We start from the raw sequence: 19,965 nt of genomic DNA on the forward strand, positions 1-19,965 counted from the left end.
GTATCTGATTGGGTAAATAGGCATGTAGATGACTCAAGGGAAAGAACTGTTTTACTTAAAAATTTTATTTACTTACACTCACCTTGTTCCCAAACAGACTTAAACAGATTATAGTTGCTGCACCTTCCTTCTGTGTCTTTGTTGTCTACGGCAGTGCCTAGCCCATAGGTTCTTCGTAAATGTTGACTTTATTGGATTTATAAGCAATGTTTATATCTTCACTGGATTTAAAGCTAGCAGATGTATACTTCATGATAATAGCTGAAGCCCTTTCAGTGGTGGGATCTGAGGTTTCTCTAAAGCTGTGCAGGGTGCAAGGCCTTTCTGATTTTAATGTGATACCTAATACCAATTGTTGAAAATGTAAAATCGTATTTCGTTTCAGTGATTCTGCAGAATGAGTGGGCTTGCCTGGTAACTTTAGAAACTGGTAGAGCAGGTGTTACTGTCAGGCAGTGCGTGTTCACTTTAGAAGAATCTGGTGCCAAGTACCTAGATCTTAAGTATCTGTTGAGATGGGATTTTTGCCTGTTTACCGCAACATTCTCCCTTTGGAGCTTCTACATGTTGCTGGTTATGAAAGCGTGGGTGCACGAGTTACCAGAGGACACGAGCCAAACAGTGACATGCTGTGAATCTGAGATTTCCCTTTTGACAGGATCTGCACAATTTAGATTTAATGATTGGAATTGCTTCCGGGGGCATTGCTGTCTACCGAAAATATATTTGCACAAGTTTCTATCCTTGGTAAGTACAAACTTGTTCTAACTATGTCTGCATCATGCTTTAAAAATATGCTGAACAAAAGTAATGTCACCTCTAATTTTAAATGTAGGGATAGAGACGTTCTCCCAAGTGTTCACCCCTGACCTCTGGGTTGGGTCCAGATGCAGAACCTGGGAACGTTAGTTTGGTTTCCATCGGCATCCCCTCCCCACCACAGGCAGCCTGTGGCTTGGGATGCTCCGTGGAAATACGGATAAAATGGCACTAGGCGGGTTTTGGAGTTAAGGAATCCTAGGCAGCGCATTGGCCAGAATTCAGAGAACTTTCTCTGGGCAGGAACTATATTTTCAGTGTGGTTGCTTAGTTATTAATTGAACTTTTACCAAGGGTTCAGATTTGGTCTGAAAACTCAGGGGACCCAAGAATTGAAATCTCCCAAGACAAGTGCTTGGGAAAGGCAGCGACTTCATAGTAGAGGAGTTAGGGACACGGGCTCGGATCCCGGCTTTGAGCATTCCTTGTTAAGCTCTTAGGTGCCATCTCTGAGCCTCAGTTTCCGCGTGTGAAAACTGGGCATCATAAAATGTAATTTTCAGGACTGTTGCAGGGCTTATTGGAGGACTGCTTGGAAAACGTTTAGTAGGAGCCGTATATATAAAAAATGCTCAGTTAATGGTGGCTGTGATTGTGCTGCTATGCAAACAATTGAGAGGCTGCCGGGCACACAGCTGCTAAGTAACGCAGTTAAGCAGCCCAGCTGGGTTGTGGGTCGGGGCCTGGCTGCTCTGTCTGTCCTCTTTCTCCTGCTGCTCCACACTGCCCTCACCTGTCTTCCCCAGGTCCACACCAGCTCAGGCAGAGCTGCTGTGTCACAAAAGCAGCTGACAGCAAAGAGCACTCTGCCCATAGTTCTTGTTATTTAAAAGCTGCATCATAATCCAGGGGCCCTTATGTGACACTCGGCTTCAGTCAGCTGGTTGGTGTTTGGCCGAGGCAATGGGGCCACGGTCTTTTCCACAGTGAAGTAAACTCCGGTTGCCCCCATCGCGGGCTAGAGGATGCTCGTCGGGAGGCATCAGCTACGGCCCAGCCGATCCCTGATGAGCTCTCCTGTGTGCTTTTATTCTTCCCCCTTTTTGCAGGGTGAACATCCTAAAGATTTCTTTCAAACGGAAAAAGTTCTTTATACATCAGCGCCAAAAACAGGTGAGTTCTGTCTATGCTTGCTTTTGAGCCACATCAGCTCCTTCTGCGGGTGGAGGCCGCTTGCCACGCGCATAACAGGGAGGGCGTATGACAGAAAGAAGGCGGAACCCGGAGCCCGGAGGACCCAGCAGTTCTCTGTGTAACTCGCTCTGTTCGTCTGGTTGGAGAAATAACTTGCTTTGGAGTCAGACAATGGATTCAGGCCAGCTCCACCACTTACCAGCTGGGCAGGCCATCTCACCTGCCCTAGCCCGAGTTACCTCCATTACAGAACCGCAGAATGCCCGCCTCTCAGGGAATTGCGAGGATTAAATTGAAGTGCTGGTCAGAGTGCCTGGCACAGGAGAGTAGCAGTCAGTTCCTTCCCTTGATGTGTTTCAAATGCACGCTGGCCATTGCATGTGTCCCCTAAGAGGCTTCGGCTCTCCAGGTGACTCAGTCGGCTTATCCACAAGGAAGAACGATGTAGCAGTGGCGAAGCTGAGGCTTCCGCCGCTACAAAGTGGAGGGGCTGGAATTCAAATCAGGGCCACCTGTTCCTTCCACAGCGCTGCACTCTGTCTTGTTACGCTGCACACTTTTCACTTCCTGTCACCATGTCCATTTCCCAGTTTCAAAGATAATATGTACCTAACATGGCTCCCTACCACAGTGAACGGTTAGAAACGAGAACACCAAAGCGCAGAGGAAACTAGGACTAGATTCTGGGTCTCCTGACTCCCCCAGACTAAGATTTTAGGTGGCCCAGAATTGCACAGCATGGTGATTTAACAGGAAAACAGAAATCTGAAACTCAGGCAGACTGAAGGCAAAGCAAATAACTAAAGTGATTTTTCTGTATGAGTGCTAGATTTAGCTCTGCTTTGTGGACAGCAAAGAGAGAAATCCAAAGCGTTATATAATAATTCCTGTTGTCTGAGAGGTGAAAGATTATCTCTCCAGGGGAGAGGTTTCTCCAGAGCAAAATTTTCAAAGGAATGTATCAGACAACCCTTATCTGGTTGCTCCAAATATATCCAACCTAGAAATATAAGTACACTTGAAATGAAGTTGTTCATGAAGGACCACAGACACCGAGGAAGAGTAGACTCTGGTCACCTGTGCCACTTATAAGACAGCTAACGGAGCAGTTCTCGGACACTCCTGGAACCGGGGGCTGTGGCCCGAGGCCTCGTGGAGCCAGTTTTCTGCTGTCCGTTGCGCCCGCCCCAGCCGCCGCCGACGTGGTGTACAATGCTGAGACCTCACTTACTACACCTGCGCGGATGAAATCTCTACTGTTTTTCCTCCCAGGCTGAATCCAGGGATCATATTGTGGCCTTCAACATGTTAAATTACCGATCTTGCAAAAACTTGTGGAAATCCTGTGTCGAGCACCATACATTCTTTCAGGCAAAGAAGCTACTACCTCAGGAGAAGAATGCTCTGACTCAGTACTGGACGCTGGGCTCTAGGAACCCCAAAAAGTGAGTACACTTCGGTCTCCACACTAGACTAAGATGTAGATGTGTCCTGGGGCCCCGGGTCGTGAACGTCCTCGGTCAGGGGGAGAGACGCCGTCGCCCGGGGCCCCAGGCCCTGGAGCCGGAGCTGCTGCTGGCTCTGGGACCGCGGCGGAAGGACTCCCGGGGATAGCGGTGTCTCTTCCACACACACACAGATACCGGCTCATTTTCCCATTGTTCGTTTCTGCCTTCTCAACTCTGCTGTCCTCTGAGCTCCCAGGCAGCCGGAATTACAGATGTTCTCACACCCTGTCACAAGGAAGCCCGTGGCCGTGACGCAGGGTCACCGCGGTGCCTGGCATACGGGTTTCCCTGGCCTGTTGCCACTGAGACCGCCTCTCCCACGGTCGTTAATTCCCTGAGGGGCTCTGTAATAATGAACGAAGGAGCAGCGTTAAAGATTTTGGGAGTCAAGTAACTTATGTTATATAGAACAATCATGACATAACAGTACTGATTATAACTGATAATTATTTAGTACTTACCTTGTACCAGGCACATACTTAATTATATTTCATTCTTCGAACAATCCCATGTGTAGTATCTACAAGCATATTTAAAGTATTTAGTAAGTAGTACAGTAAGAGAAATTATACTATAAATTTTTACCTGTTTAATATAGATTAAAATTCATTCTCTAAATAAACTAAGTACGCAGTTTATGTTTTTGTGTATTTATTTGTACTAAGACTGGCTTCTAAGTACAGGATATAGCATAAATTGTTTATCAGTCACTCTTATAATTTCTAGATTGATTTTTGGTTTGAAAAAATTGTGTTTGTGATTTTTGCATTGTTGATGTGGCTATTACTAACTAAATAATGTTCCTGTGTGAGCCAGTATCTGATATGTGGGACTATATCAGACTATTCCAGTGACTTTACTGTTATGTTGATAATCATTAAGTATCTCTAGATTCAGTAAGTAGGAAATCCCTCTTAATGATAGTATTTATGGTGCTAAATGTTCTCTCAACTTCACATAAACCAGGAACAAAATATATTTTCAAAGGTTTTAGCTCCTGTAACACTGTCTAGCATTTTTATACATCCGATTGTTCTATTACTGGACAAGTCACAAACACAACTTATTGGAATGTAGTGTTTACTTCCACTGGGCCCGATCCTTCAGGCCGGCTGAGAAGTGGCATAGTGAGCAATGGAAAGCATGAATTCTAGTGCCAAGCACCCTGAGTTCAAATCCTGCCAGTGTCACTTCAGTTTTTCAATTTCCTTTGCTTCTTCAATTTCCTCATCTGTAAAATGCAACCCACATGGAATGGGGAGTGGGCGGGGAGATCTGGTTATCCATTGTGCATAAAAAAACTACCCTTATTTTGGTAACTTAAAGCAATGACCATTCTACTACATCTCAAGGTTTTGTGGGTCAGGAGTTTGGGAAGGCCTTTGTTCTGTGTAGTGTAGCCTGGAGCTTCTCAGAGACATGTAGCTGGTGGTCTGAGGGTCCAAGATGACTTCCCTCGCCTACCTGGGCCTTGATGAAACAATTGGAGGGCTGGACTCGCCTGGCCCCTCGCCCCCTCTCTGAGTTCCCAGGGCATCCTCATGTGGACTCCCCAGCAGGGTAGTTGCATTTCACACACAGAGGCTCAGGACTCCCAGAGTCTAAGACAGAGGGGGCAGATTGTCTGGAAGGCGAGGCCCGAAACTGGCACAGCTATTCTTGGTCACAGAAGTCACAAGCCAGCTCAGGTTTAGGAGTCAAAGACCGTGTAGCCATCTTTCATCTGTCACGGGAGGGGATGTCACCTGGGATGTTGGGGGTGGTTTAGGGGCAAAGGTCAGCAATTCTTGACTACAAATATCAGCTTCAGTGGGCTGGGAAATCTCAGTCCTCATTCTCTCCATCTTACAGAGGAGGAAGCTGAGTCTTAGATTCCGTGACTTGGTCAGCCCCTAGAGATGCATCAACACATTTGCACGTTAGGTCACCCTGAAAGGGTCCATGTAAAAGACTTGGCTTTGTGTTTTCCAAGCTTATGGGACAATGGAACAATCCCTCCCTGCCCCCACCCCCCCGGCAAAGAGTACCTATTAATAACCTATGACATATTCTTTAGGGAATGGCTACATTAAACCTTTGAATCGTCTAGCTTGCTTTCCTCCTCCTGATGCTGTGCTCTCAGTCAATGGTAATTTGGTTTCTGATGTAGATTCTCCTAGCAGTGCTGCTGTGAGCATTTTGCTGAGGGCGACAACAGTATTTCTTACTGTAAATTAGTGCATTGATATTCTAGGGGGCATTTTGCATTGTTTGTATCTTTTTGGTTTTTGTTTTTTTGTTGTTGTTGTTGATTTTAGACTGCAGCAACTGTGGAATGTTTTAATAAGATATTGAAATATCGTTAAAAATTTAGAAATCCCAGAACCAAGTTTCCCCTAAACTGGCTTCAAACTTCATCCTCTGAAATAATTCATTTTCTGAGGGGTCTAGTTAGCTAAGATTTAAATTCTTGATACAAATAAATTTCAAAAGTAGCCTTCAGGGTGGCCCAAAGAACAAGACCTGAAATTCTACTGTCTAAGCATGATCTCAGGTCTTCTCTCAAAAGAGTCACCAGTAGGGGACAGAGAGGGCCTCTGCCAATAAGATGACCAGAAGCAGCTAGAGAGACGGTTCACGTTTGTACTCACACCTGCATGAGTCGAGTGAGAACTCCTTGAAATTACTTGAACTGTTTTTCTGTGTCACCCTGAAATTCCTTCTCCTCTGGTAAGGCCTGGTTATCTTCTGGGAGCAACTTGGTTGCTTGCAGTAGTAAGGACAAGAAAATATCATCACCAGAAGAGAAGAAATAACATCAGGAAAAACCAGGACAGAAAAGAATCGCTTTTGTCCCATGCACCTCTTCTCCTCCTAACTTTTGCTGGTGTCCTTAAGGTCCGGGAGGGACTGTTTGTAGACTATTCCATTTATGTTGTTATTTCTTTCTTATCAAAAATGGCAGTGTAGAAGGTGAACCTACGTCTGGTTTTTCAGGTCTGTAAATAACCAGTATTGCAAAAAGGTGATTGGAGGGATGGTCTGGAACCCAGCCATGCGGAGATCCATATCCGTGGAGCATTTAGAAACCAAGAGCCTGCCTTCTCGGTCCCCTCCTATTACTCCCAACTGGTATGTCCTCCTTTTTTTTTTTTAAATTACCCCCCAGTAAACTCTTTATCTCTTTCAAAAATAAAAAACTCAGTAAATTCCTAAAATAGAGATGGCCTACCATCAGAGTTTACATGGGCAGGTTTGGCTCTTGAACTGTTTTCCTGCAATGCTCAAGTCTAGCCAAGCATTTTCCCTTATGTTCAATGCTGGGATGTTTGTTCTTTCATAAAAAAGTTACTTCGTCTAAATACATTTGAGAACTGCAGCCTAGTGAAACACCCCTCTTGCAATGATAGTGCGCATGAGCATATTAATGCTCTAACAAGTCCTGTAATAAAGAGCATGTTTAGTTTTATTTAATCTCATGTTTCCCATTAACATCACACAGAATAAGTTTTGTGGAAACTTGATAAAGGTGCATGTTGTAACTGATGTAACGATGTGTGATCCTCAGCAACAAGTAGCAAATGCCTGTGGCAGGGTAGCCTGTCAGCTTTTAAGGTGATGGACTTGGCTGAAAGGAAAGAAGTGGCAGTTTGGCAAATGGGAAGGGCACTGGGTTTGTAGCTGAAAAATCCGAACTCAGATTTTGGCTTTTCTGTTAATTAACAAGTTTCTTTACCTCTCTGGTCTCAGTCGCCCCAACTGCGAAAGAATTCTAAAAAAAAATCACCACAAATGAAATCATGTACAAGTGCTTTGTAAGCTATAAAAATAGGATGAGGTAGAATTATTATTATTGTTGTTATTTTATTATAATGTTCCCCCAAAGACACCAGGAGATTCTTGCGGATGCCTCCCAAACAACCCGGCATCAGCAGCAGAAGGGGAAACCAATCTGGAAACGTTGCCCCGGCTCCACGCTGGACTGCAAGTATGGCTCCCTGTCCATTTCATGAAGGACAGGTGAACCTGTGAACTCCCGAGCTGGGATCTGCTAGGGCTAAGGGAAATTCTCACAGGCCTCTGGGTAGGGACCCTCCACTGGGTAGGGGCCACATGCTCTGGGCAGGGATGACGATGGTATTTAATGTTAGCAATCATATCACAACTGAGAAGATTTGTTTCTTGGTTTCCAAGATATAGGCACCACATCCTTAAGTGGAAAATTTATGCTGTAAAGTAGCAGCTTCATTTGTCTGAAAGCCTCTTAGGCAGCAATGCCAGGGACAGCCAGAGCCCAGGACAGCATCCAGAACCGTGGGGTTTGACGTTGCCACACCCTTGGCCGGGAGCTCTTACTGCTATTTATAGGTCCTCTCCTGGGGATTTATGAGCCTTTCTTCCCTATTTTGGACACAGTGATATCGATTATCCAGGCCCAGGGGATTGCAAGTAGTGGGGGCCCTGACAGTCCTAAGGAGAAATGGCTAACAAAGAAGGGGAAAGGGGAAACACTGAGGGAAAATAGAACGTAGCTCAGCAGCCTGCAATCGCCCACTGCAAGAGCCAATGCCCAGGTGCTGCACCGGGTGTCCTGAGAACACTGCCTCCCCTGACTCCTTCTCAGGAGCAGGTAGGGAGTTACAGCTAAGGCCCGGAGAGGTGATGTGACTTACCTAAGGTCACACAGCTACTGCTGCTCTTGGAGGAAAAGGATGGTACTGTTCTGTCTGTCTAATATCACATGAGGGATGTATTTTTTTTTACAAAGCAAGCATTTCTTCTTGGATTAAGTGAAATTCGCATGAAGGGATGTAATTGAAATAAGGTTTGAGTTTTGCCAAAACTGTACCTTGACTTTTAAAACCCTTTATTTATTCTGTTGAAGTGAGTCAGAAAAATGATCTGATCAGGCCCCGATAGGGCCTGTTATTTATGCATTGAGAGCTTGACTTCTCCTTGGAGAATGACTCACCCAAAGTCAATATTCAGTGCCTTCCCAAATGGCATCGGCCAGTCTCCTCCTCCTATGGATAAAGCTGAGCCTGCTTGTCTAGGGGCTGCACCACTGGGCTGAGAGTTCGGGGATCCATGCGGCCTGTGGTTGATTCTGGGGTAGTAATGGATTAACTGGCTCTTAATTTCCAACAGCATCAGCCCAGGCATCCAGTCAGGGCACAAAGTTTGATCACTGGTGTTTGATTAAAAATTTTAAGTGGAATTTGCTTTCAGCGCTTCTCGCCCCTCTTCCCCACCCAGGCGAAGTCCTCGGCTCCGGCATGAAATCCGAAAGCCACGGCACTCTTCCGCGGACAACCTCGCCAACGAAATGACATACATTACCGAAACCGAGGATGTGTTTTATACCTACAAGGGCTCCCTCTCCCCAAAAGACAGCGATTCCGAGGTTTCTCAGAACCAAAGCCCACACCAAGAGTAAGAAATTGTGTTATTCTCTCTTTTTACCTGCTTGTTCTGGCTGTTGAGGCATTTGCTCAGGCCCAGGTGACTGGTTAAGAGGAGTGGATGGAGGGCTGGAGCCTGCAGCCAGCTCCCTAGGGTGCTTCCGCTGGGCTGAGGACAGGATCAGACTCTCCCTTCCCCGACGGGAAGACAAGACGGATGCCTGGGGTCTAAGGCTTGACTTCCAAGACCTCCTGCCTTCCCAGTATGTGTTATCTGTCTTGAATAGTCTCCTCACCATGAACAAAGCCCAGTTTAAGTCATTCTGTATTCCAGAGATATAGACAAATGTCAACCACAGTAGTATTTCTCTGGATTGTCAAAGTTTTACCACTCTTGGGTTCCAGATCACTGAAAATATGCTGCTCTCACCACCGTGGCTCAGTGGGTTGGGCATCATTCCACAAAGTAAAAGGTTGCTGGTTCGATTCCCAGTCAGGACATATACCTGGGATGCGGGCCAAGTCCCCAGTCGCAATGCATACTGGAAGGAGGCAGCCAATCAATGTTTCTCTCTCACATCTATGTTTCTTTCCCTTTCTTTCTCCCTCCCTTCCTCTCTCTCTAAATGAGTAAATATTAAAAAAAGAAATATGCCTATTTCTAGCTCTCCACAGAAAGCCTTCTCAGAACCACAGTATGCCCTCAGGGTTTTTGTTTTCATTTTGTCTTTAGTAAGTAGTTAGTATAAAGAAAAAACATGCAGCCCTGGCTGGTGTGGCTCAGTGGATGGAATGCTGGCCTGCAAACCAAAGGGTTGCCAGTTCGATTCCCAGTCAGGGCACATGCCTGGGTTGTGGGCCAGGTGCCCAGTAGGGGGCACACAAGAGGCAACCGCACATTGATGTTTCTGTCCCTTTCTCCCTGCCTTCCCCTCTCTAAAAATAAATATATCTTTTAAAAAATTATTTTAAAAAAAACATGCATACAACATCTCTGATTTTTTTGGTTAGATTTTTGTCAAGAACGGTTTGTGTTAAATTGTTTCATGCCCCCACTGTCTTTTTAAAAATTTACCAACTCTTCTCAAGGCCAGGAAAAAAGATCTTTCCTAAAATACTGGTTTGAGTCCTATTATTATACAATAAGATGTATCTAATACACTTGTTCCCTTTTTGACTTGATTACCAGGGAGCTCAGAGCTACATGTTATACTCAGTTGAATTGACTTCCCGTAGCCCAGATTTCTGATAGAGTCCCTACTGTTCCTTACCTTATTAATGGGTCTTAATTTTCTTCATTTTAATGAGTTCACAGTTCTACCATATCTGTACATTTTAGAGTAAGCTTATCAAATCATTTTTTGAAGTTGAAAAGATAATAGATTATAAGTAAATAGAATGACATTTAAGCTTAAGTGAGATAGGAGCAACTGTAGTCAGCCATAGTCATTGGTATCCATTCTGTGAAGTTCCATACTAAACCAAAAATATAAACATAATGCCTCCCCCAACAGTGTAGGATTAATAACGAGGCACTTGAGTTAATCTGTAAATTTTTACCATTCTAGCTACTGGCTTACAACAGTAAATGCAACCTGATTGTACTTTAGGCCTCACAGGTGAATTGCATATCTTGTTTCCCACATATGTGTGGTTGCTGCCTCTCAGCAGACAAGGTTTCCAGCTTATCTGAGTTCCTAACACGTCTAGTTAAATAATCCTTCTTGTCCTTATTTCCTTGTGACCTGAGCTTGGATGATGCTTTTGTTGAAATGATCGCTGTCTCTTGTTCCAGCTGTAGCCCTGATGAAGGCAGAGTGGAAGGGTGTGTGTGCCTTTGCGTGACCCTGGCTTTGCAAGGCTAGAAGGAACAAGGGCCGAGGGCAGGCGTGTGTATCTGGAACCAGTTTGAGTCCGCAGTGGGGTTCTGTCGCTTTGCTGAAAGGGGGAGGAGGGTTTCGGGAACCGACCAGGGGCTCTGGGAAGCCCAGTCACAGCCCCATGTCAGACCTTCCTGTTGTGGTTTGCAGGCTCCTCATGGAACCGGAGAATATCTGAACCTTCACTGGCTGGTACAGTAGCCACTAGTCGCATGCGGCTGTTCAGATTTAAATTATTTATAGTGAAATGAAATTTAAACTCAGTTCCTCAGTCACACAAGCCTCATGTCAAGTGCTCAGGGTGCGTGTGTAGGCAGTGGCTACCACATTGGACAGCAGAGCTGCAGTATATTTCCTTCATCACAGAAGGTGCTGTTGACAGCGCCCATCGGGGTCAGGTGGAGGAGAGCGGGATTCTGTGCAGTGCCGAGCGGATGTCTTAAGTCCTGCAGCAGACTCTGTGCAGCCTTTGCAGCTCAGTGAAGGAACGTCGAGAGGAGTTAGACAAGTCTTTGCTTCAGGGGCTCTGGGCCAGCTAGGCAGATGGCACGTGATCAACCTCCATGTTGCACTAGGCACTTTGGTAAAAGAGGAGAGTGTGGGCCATTGTCTGGAAGTTCTGAGGAGCCCAGTTCCATGCCCTACATCAGATTTTCCTGCTGTGGTCTGCCATCACACCACGGGGTGGAGAGCGTCTAGACCGTCAGCTGCTCAGGAGGAACCACTAGCCACATAGGGCGGTTTGAACTGAAGTTCATTCAAATTAAGGTTCAAACTTGCTTCCTCATGCTCTGTTGGATATCATGCATTCCTGGCCCTGCTCACCCCTATGCGTGGCGCTTCAGTTCTTTCTGAAACTCCTCCATGAGATCTTGTAAGATGTGTCACCCTGGGGCACTTTTTATTTTACAGCTCAATGTTAAAAGTAGCACAAAATGGTGACTCAAAGAGAGCCTTCCTTGTCAGGGCCTTGCCAGGTGCACTGACAATAGATGTCTCACAAGTCATGTTAGTGGCTGTGCTTTGCAAGCGGGGTGAACCTTTGAAAAACTGCAGTGCCTCCACCTCAGATAGGGGATCCCTTCTTGCTGACGCAAAGCCACCCTCTTCTGGGTCATCAGAGGCAGCTGGCCTCCCTGAGAATCGGGGATGGGAGCTCTCCATTGCCCGAGGCAAGAAGGAAAGGCTGATCTGTACTTGGTGAAAAAAAACTGTGTGGTTACTTCAGTGAGTATTTGCAAAATGTTTAAGAAATGTTTGACATGTTTTATACAGCAGATTTGCAGTAAGAGGAAAGCGGATTCTGTCAGTGAAATCTGATGAATTATATCACAGACAGCAACGGGGGTTCCTTTTAGAAGGAAGAATCAAATATAATGTTCTGTACCCATTTCAGCCAGAAGAGGAAAAAGGGAAAAAAGAGCAGTTAGACACTAGCTCTTACCCCAAAGCGGCTCAGCTCAGGGTCTGTGAACCATATCTGGGTGGACGAGTCATGAGTCACCCACCGGTTTGTCCCATGTTCATAGCGGCACAGCAAAGTTTGGGATTATGCAGGGTCTGGCAGAGGTAAGGCCTGCTTGAGTGTTGTTGGTAGGATGCATGAATGTCTTGCACAAGATGGACAGCAATTAGAACGTTTCACCTAAAAGTGTCATATGGTGTGCTTGAGTGTAATATTGTTATGTTACAGAATTACATGCTTATGATTGTGTAATAAAAGGGGGCGTTATTTGTGCCGGACCCTGTAGCTCTGAATCCTTGACAGTTTGCTTTGCCCAGGTGGGCTCTACTCGCTACTCAGAAGGTTCCCTTTCCGTCTCCCTTTCCTCGTTTCAGAGCGCAGGCCAAAATCTGCAGAAAAGGAAGATTCCTTCATGACAGAAAAACCTAAACCAACCAGCACACCCCAGAAAAATGGGAGGGGAAGTAGCCTAAAGGAAAAATGACTTGGCAGAACGGACAGGCAGATTAGGGTTGTATGTGAAGAACTTTGTTGTTGTTTTGTCACAGTTGTTTTGACGGGTCACCAGAGGAGACACCGCTCACTCAGAGGGAGGCGGGCTTCGTGTTGTCATCATGCCTGTGCCCTTTGCCTGTCAGTTCCTTTAGAGCTGCCCTGTTCCATTGGACATGGGGCAACTGGCACTTTTTATTCCAGAACTTCTCTGCACACAATGAGAATGCCCTTCATGCTACTACCCTTAGAAATGGTTACAATGATAGATTTTATGTGTGAATTTTACCACTGTTAAAATTTTTTTTTAATTTGCTTTTATAATGGCAGGCAGAAAAAAAAAATTTAAACAGTTTCTGTGCATTGGAAGGGACTTTGGGAATACCCTCTTCCGCCCCTCGGCCATGCAGGAATTTTTAGGCCCCGTCACCTGGTCACCCCGCCCCCAGGTGGCGGGAGCTCTGCTTCAGTGTGGCGGCCTGTTCCGCGGTCGCGCAGCTTAGTTGTCCAAACTGTGTGGGAAGCCTCCTCCTTGGCCGTGACTGGGCATGAGCCCTGCCGTCCCCGGGTCCTTGTCTCGAGCTCCTAGGACACCACAGAGGGGGTCTGTTCCCAGTTCTGCCTGACAGCCCACCCGCTGTCCTTTAAATTAAACAACCGGCCGCTCTCTACGGCCACTCTTCCCCCTCCTAGTCACCATTCTCCACGTGCATATTGGTTTTACTAGAGGGTGGCACCCGGATTTCAACGCGGTGGCAGGGTCTGTATGCCGTCTACGTGTCTCCCGCAGAGACCAGCCAGCAACAGCGTTTCATTAAGTGTTCTGCGCTCCTTTCCCCTGCACCCTGCCTGCCTTTCACTTGGTTTGGGCCGCTTGGGTGGAGATGTGCGACGGATAGCTTGCACCCAGCAGGCCCCGGCTCCACGCCCCCTCGTCACGTCCCACCGCAGCTCCTGCTACATCTTGGTGCGTGGGGCTGCATTGCAGGTCTCCCCAGCTGCACCTACTGGAACCTTCCGTCACCCTTGACTCCTTTTCTTCCCTTCCTCACCTTGTTGATTCTTACTCCCTGACACCTCTTGAATTAGACCCTCCCACATCCCCGCTGCACAGCGCTGTTTATCCACCATCCTCTCGGCCGGGACTGTTGCGATAGTGTCTCCCTGTCCTCCCGTTCGTAGACTCTCCTCCTTCCAAACCATCCTCATCAAGGCTAACAGGCTTCTCTTTCTGAAATCCACACCCAAGTGTGTCACTTCCCTGCTCAAATACTTTTTCTGTGCTTTTTCAAAGTTTCCTGCCTCTGCATATATTGCTGCTTTGGCTTTTTAAATTTTTTTTGTTATTTTTATATTTGTATTTTGCCTAAAATACCTTCTTCCCTCTTTACTACCTGTTCAAACTCCCTACCAAGTCATCTTTCCACCTCCTCTGTGAAGCCCCTCCTTGCCCCCCACGGAACCCCTGGCATCTGAGCATCTCCGTTAGAGCAAGGCATCGTTATTGTTTGTGTATCTTCTCTTAAACTAGACAGTGAGCTGTTGGAGGGCCAGTGTCCTATTCACCTCTCCTTCCAGCACATAACAGATATTCAGTGACTCATTGGTTGGAGGGACAGACAGACAGTTACGTGAAGACAGATGGGGCCCTCGGATAAAGTACAAATAAGCTCCCAGGGTTTCACAGTGGGATGCCCCCTGCCTCTTCCACGTCAGGTACCCATATCACATGAGCAGCATCACATGGTATCTGTGCGTACCCCAAGGAATCAAACAGATTACTTTGCTGAGTTTTGGTTGCCTGTCATCTGTGAGCACGGCCATGTGGGTAGGTGCTGCTGCAGGTCGTATGTTGCTGAGAAATTCTCACCACAGAACTGAAGCAAGAAGAGACTGCAATTTAACCAGTGCTTTCTTGCCATTGAGGTGTCTTAATATCTGAGGGGTCAGAGAGGGGTAACGAGAGGATAAATGCGTAAGCCATGATTCCATTAGTGAAGAAATACAGAGCTCAGAAAGCAACATACCCGAACCACATATTCCTGCAGCCACTTCAGCAACTGCTTGAGTTAAGTTTTGGTCTTGGCCCTTGGCATTTACTGCAAAGATAAGAGCATCATGTGAAGAATGTCTCCGTATCCTAAGAACCCATACTTAAGACACTTCTTTCTGTTACTCAGTGAGCCTTATGTGAGGATCCGTGTGAAACGTTTCTCCAGGAAGTTTATTCCGAAGAAATGTAGCATTCTGAGGGAGCCGGCACCCCGCCTTCCGGCCCCTGACCGCCGCAGTTGCGGCAGCGGCCCAGGGATGCCAGTCTCCCCTGAGAGCTGGTCGGGAATGCAGACTCCCGGGCCCTCTGCTGGCCGGCGAGTCAGAGCCTGCGTTCCAGCGAGGTCCTCGTCCTATTCTCAGGCGCTCTGGTCCTAACATCTGGTCTCAGCATCTGCTGAGAACAGTTGAAGCACCTTCTCTTCTCACCTGTGCGTCCAGGTAACCCAGTGAATGCCATGCTCTTTTAGAGGAACTCCACACATCCCAGGGACGCGGGAAGGTGTGTTTTCTTCATTCGCTCAGCATCTTTACTGAGTGCTCACTGTGTGCCTGGCTGAGCATTAAGTGTCCTAGGAGAGGAACAGAGAGAGGACTGGGGGCTCTCCGACCTTGGGAAGTGCAGAGGCTCCAGAGAGAAATGGGACTGGAAATGGCCTCTGTTCTGTCACATGGCCCTGTTAGAGCCGTGGACCCGCCTCCGCCAGGGGGCACACAGCTTCCCTGCCTTTAACAGGTTCGACAGAGGTCCTTGTAATTGTTCCATCAGGGGTAATGGAAGCATCACACAGGAATCTCTTTTTTCAGGGGCAGTCCTGCCATTACTTTCTTTCACATTGCTTTCCTTCAGAGGAAACAATTCTGTCACGGCTTTTGTTTCTGAAACCTGTCACATTTACAGTTCTGAAGCATGTTTCCTGAGAGCAAACACCTATTTGTCTGCCTGTCAGCCCTTCTCTGCACCTTTTCCCAGGGAGCCGGGGGAGGGGGTGGTCGCTTCCTCCCTGGCTGCTCTCTGCATCCCAGGACTGCAGTGACAGGTCCCCTTCCGTCCAGTCGGCAGTGACAGTCCGCCTTCCTTGTGCCTCTTCCTCCTAGGCCCCTCCCTGCCTCAGGGACAAACCCCTTGCTTCTGCCCCCTCCTCCCCAGCCACGGTGCTGTCTTCCTTCTTCCCTCACCCCACTCCTTCCTCCAGGGACCCCAGCTCCACCCCCAGTGCCCCTCATCCCTCCCTCCCCACCCACCCGGCTCTCTCTCATTAGCACCTCGTCCTGCCCTAAGGAGAGAGAAAGCCCACTTGGTTTGGCAGCTTCATTCCTGGCATCATGCTGTGTCCAGCTGCCACCTTCTCACTGCATCTCATCATTCGATGTCCTCCTCACCATCTGTCTGTCCATTCTCCACACAGAGGAGAATGTTCCTGCAGCCTACAGGGAACGTCTGTGCACAGTGGATCAGCCAAAAAGATACGGTCATATGTTTAATAAATTACTGTCAACAAGTAACTTCCCTGACCCTACTTAGAAAAGAGTACTGGGCACATAGTGACTTTGAATATATTCTCACTAGTTCTGTGGGCTGTTTTAGATAGATTGTTGTGTTCTATACTGAAAATAAAAATACGTTAAAACCTTGAATTATGTAATTCACACATTAAAAATTTAGAAAAATAATGACTATAAAACACATTAGGATTTTACTGAAATTTGTTTTCCTCTGCTTTGCCGCCTTGCTCTTCTGCTCCTTTGTTCGCATGCTTTTCACCATTTCCATCGCTGTCACCTTCCGGAGGCTTCCAAACTTTTGAAGCGTGTAGGCTGCTGATACTTGTAACTTCTTCGTATTAAATGTTCAGGTCCGCCCCAAAACTGGACACAGCATTTTCTAAACCCTGTTTGGCTTGATTCTGCCACTAGGTGGTGCTCTTGTAAACATTAAAATTTAGCAAAGTTGCCCTACTTGGGGGAATTTTTTTTTTTTAGCTTTTAAAATTTTGAATTACAGTCTCATTAATTTTTAGTCTGAAAACTTACCACTAGCAGACAGCTTCAATTCCAAAATATCCTGTCTCTGAAATGCCTTCCCATCCATAACACCCTTCCCTCAACTTGCAAACCATAAGGCCAAACTTCTCTTGCATATATCTGTATTCCTACACTGGTCTGAACTGAATCTTTATATTCAAATAAATGGGAATTCTGACTCATTCTGTGTGAATATGATGCAGACTTTACATTTAAAGTAAGCTCATTTCAACTTTCTAGGAAACAGAGAAGCCCTAACTTAATGAAAAATTCATGAACAAGGGCTTGAAATAAAGCTTTAGTAAGAGGCAGCAGCAGCCGTCTTTTGTCTCTTTCCCTGAATGTCTTCATCTTACTCACCTCTCCCATCACTTAACCTTGTACGTAGAACATGAGAAAAGTCCCATATTCTGTAGGCTTTTCAAGGCACCTTTTGCCAGGCCTGTGGGCTTCTGGAGGGGGTCCGGCGTGGGTGTGTGTGACGTAGAGAAGTTGGGTGTCCCCTGCAGTGCCGGCTGAGAGGGTCCCTCCCTGCGCGGTTAGAGAGGCAAGGAGGGGAGGATGTGGGGACTATCTTAGGGGCAGACTCGGTGTGGCCTGGAGAGGAAAGAGACGCTTGGGGGACTCCTGTCGGTTAAGTGCGGGGCAAGCTGTGGGGCCTTGGGCAAGTCACCCAGCGTCCGTCGACGAGTTTCTTCATCTGTGAAAGGGGCGTTGGACCAGATGACCATAGTTCAGTTTTCACAGCCTGTAATTCTCTAAGACAGTGCCGTCCAACAGAACTTCCTGCAATGAAGGAAGTGTTTTATAACCATCCCACACAGGCGCCACTAGCCACACGTGGCTGTTGGTCATTTCTGAAATGGACTGGTACCACTCAAGAACTTTCTAATCTTTAGATTTAAACAAATGGACTGGTGGCTCACTACATTGGACAGTGCAGCTCTAAGATCCTGAAGAACCCATATTAGAGAAAAATAAGGCGTACGTCCTCAGCATGGGCAGTGAATGGATGTCACAGGCAAATGATGCAAACTAGGGTTAATATAAATCGCCCTGAATGTGCAGCATTAGTTCCATTTCCTTTGGATAGCGAAGAGTTCTGTGAAGCAGAGCTGTTGCCAGGATTTAGATGGAAGGAAAAAGCTTGCAGAAGGGATGGAGACGTGCCCCTGAGTGAGCTTCAGTGACCAGACACCTTCTAATGAGGCTGGGAAGGGAACCAAGCGCTCAGCAGCTCCTGGGTCTGCCCTTCCTTCTGCCCCTTCCCCCCCAGAACTAATGGCGGTGGCATTTAGGCCAGATGGGGACAGGGTGGCCCGTGGACTTGGGTGTACCAGAGCCCCGAGGTTGACCTTTGGAGTTCTCCTGAAGTTCCAAGGGCTTGTGACACCCATGGGACACCAGGCCTCAACAGTCAGTAATGTTTGCTCTGATAAACTATTAATCCAGTTATTAAAATATCTCTTCCTTCCCCACGATGAAGGAGTGTGTCCGAGAACAATCCAGCACAAAGCTGCCTGACCCGGACGTCATCCAGTTCTGTGTCTCCGTCCTCCAACGCTCCAGGCTCCTGCTCGCCCGATGGCGTGGATCAGCAGTTCTTAGAGGACTTCAACAGGGTGACCAAAGGGGGCTCCACCGAGGACTCCAGCCAGTACTACTGTGACAAGGTGAGGGAGCTCAGAGCCTGGCGGGGTGCTTAGGTAGCCAGGCGACCTACCCAGGCTTCCTGGTGCAGAGGCACCTCGTTTAAGTAGTTAGGACTAAAAGAAAATGTATTCTCATCAGCCCCTGGAGAGGGAAGTTACATAACTGACCACTCTCCAACATTTTCCAGAACGATAATGGGGATGGCTACTTAGTCTTGATCCGTATCACGCCAGATGAAGATGGGAAGTTTGGATTTAATCTAAAGGTATGTTGTATGTATTTATAAGGAGTTTTCTGCTCTGAAGCTGTCTGTGGATGACTTTCCCGTTTCCACTGGACGCATGCCACACACCTGAGCTTCGTAGCGAAACTGGCTCAGCCCCCGGAACTGGGAGTGTTTTCATGTGGCCATACCAGCTGCTTCGTACCAAGAGCCTGTTTTGTGCTTGGTGTTTGCTCTGCGCTTGCTTATTTGCATCACCTTACTGAGTTCTAAGCAGTGAAATTAGCATTTTTAACCCCATTTTATAGGTGCATACTAAGCTCAGAGCGATGAGGGCCCACAGTTGGCAAGCAGATACGCCTTTCGAAGAAGAGTTTCGGAGAGAGCCTCTCAGCATTGCTAAGCCAATGAGAGAGAGCAGCAGTTTGCATTGCAGGGCCTTCGCCCTCCTTTCTCAGCCTCCAGGCAGGGTGTGCAAATTACGGCCTAGGGGCCGACCCAGCTATTTTTGCAAATAAAGTTTTATTGGAACATAGCTACACCCATTCATTGACAAACGGTTTATGACTCCTTGGGCACTAAGGTGGCAGAGTGGAACATTTGCAACAGAGTAGAGCCCTCTGTCCCAAAAAGCCAAAAATACGCACCCTCTAGTCCTTCACAGGAAAGGTTTCTCAGTCCCTGTGCTAGAGCTGAGTGAGGGCAGGTGGTCTTTGCTGCACGCCCAGAGCTGCTGCTGTGCACTTTTTTCCCTGTGCCCCAGGAGCCCAGCTGATGACCTACCTGCTCTCCAGGGTCAAAGCCCTCACAGCACATGACCTTGCCTGTGGCTTTTGTCTCCTCCACTGTCCAGCAGCACTTAGAGGCTGTGCCTTGGGGGTCCTTTTCCTGGAGCGGATGGCATTTTTTTAAAATGAGCTTGCTTCTGCTGAGTGCAGCTTAAACTCATGGCATGTGGGGATGGCAGTAGGAGCTTGGAGCAGCCCTCTGATGAGCCCACTAGACCCAGAGGGCCCAGGAGCCTTGTAACTCCGAGGGGTGCCTTCCTGGGGTTAGAACAGATGAAGTGAAGTCGTACCCCTCCCTGTGCCAGAGACAGCTGCATGTCTTCATTGCTGTGAGCTACTCAAGTGGTGATTTATTTTTTTTTAATCTCACATATTCACAGGGAGGAGTAGATCAAAAGATGCCTCTCGTGGTATCGAGGATAAACCCAGAGTCGCCTGTAAGTAACCACGTTTGCTTCCCCCGAAACTGAACAGATTTCTATTTCTGTGTCCTGTTTCTGTCCATCCAGTAGCACAGAGTGTGTGTACATGCGTGCACATGGATT

The 19,965-nt window shown here is 47.2% G+C and overlaps 1 protein-coding gene across 6 annotated transcripts in view; it reads left to right on the forward strand.

Annotated features, from left to right (window-relative positions):
- Nucleotides 1-19,965, forward strand: part of PTPN3 (protein tyrosine phosphatase non-receptor type 3) — a 103,741-nt gene that overhangs the window by 53,711 nt on the left and 30,065 nt on the right. For 5 of the 6 annotated variants that reach the window (XM_054584547.1, XM_054584546.1, XM_054584549.1 and 2 more), the window contains 8 exons: nucleotides 659-747; nucleotides 1,869-1,932; nucleotides 3,226-3,398; nucleotides 6,438-6,572; nucleotides 8,697-8,873; nucleotides 18,243-18,429; nucleotides 18,597-18,674; nucleotides 19,801-19,857. In XM_054584547.1, coding sequence (XP_054440522.1) covers nucleotides 659-747; nucleotides 1,869-1,932; nucleotides 3,226-3,398; nucleotides 6,438-6,572; nucleotides 8,697-8,873; nucleotides 18,243-18,429; nucleotides 18,597-18,674; nucleotides 19,801-19,857 — 960 coding nt within the window. The remainder of the gene's footprint in view (nucleotides 1-658; nucleotides 748-1,868; nucleotides 1,933-3,225; nucleotides 3,399-6,437; nucleotides 6,573-8,696; nucleotides 8,874-18,242; nucleotides 18,430-18,596; nucleotides 18,675-19,800; nucleotides 19,858-19,965) is intronic. The other variant, XM_054584548.1, reaches the window with a different exon arrangement.

Source organism: Pteronotus mesoamericanus, unplaced genomic scaffold (assembly GCF_021234165.1).
Source record: "Pteronotus mesoamericanus isolate MK-2021 breed Mesoamerican mustached bat unplaced genomic scaffold, CSHL_Meso_final contig_78, whole genome shotgun sequence".
Classification (NCBI taxonomy): domain Eukaryota; kingdom Metazoa; phylum Chordata; class Mammalia; order Chiroptera; family Mormoopidae; genus Pteronotus; species Pteronotus mesoamericanus.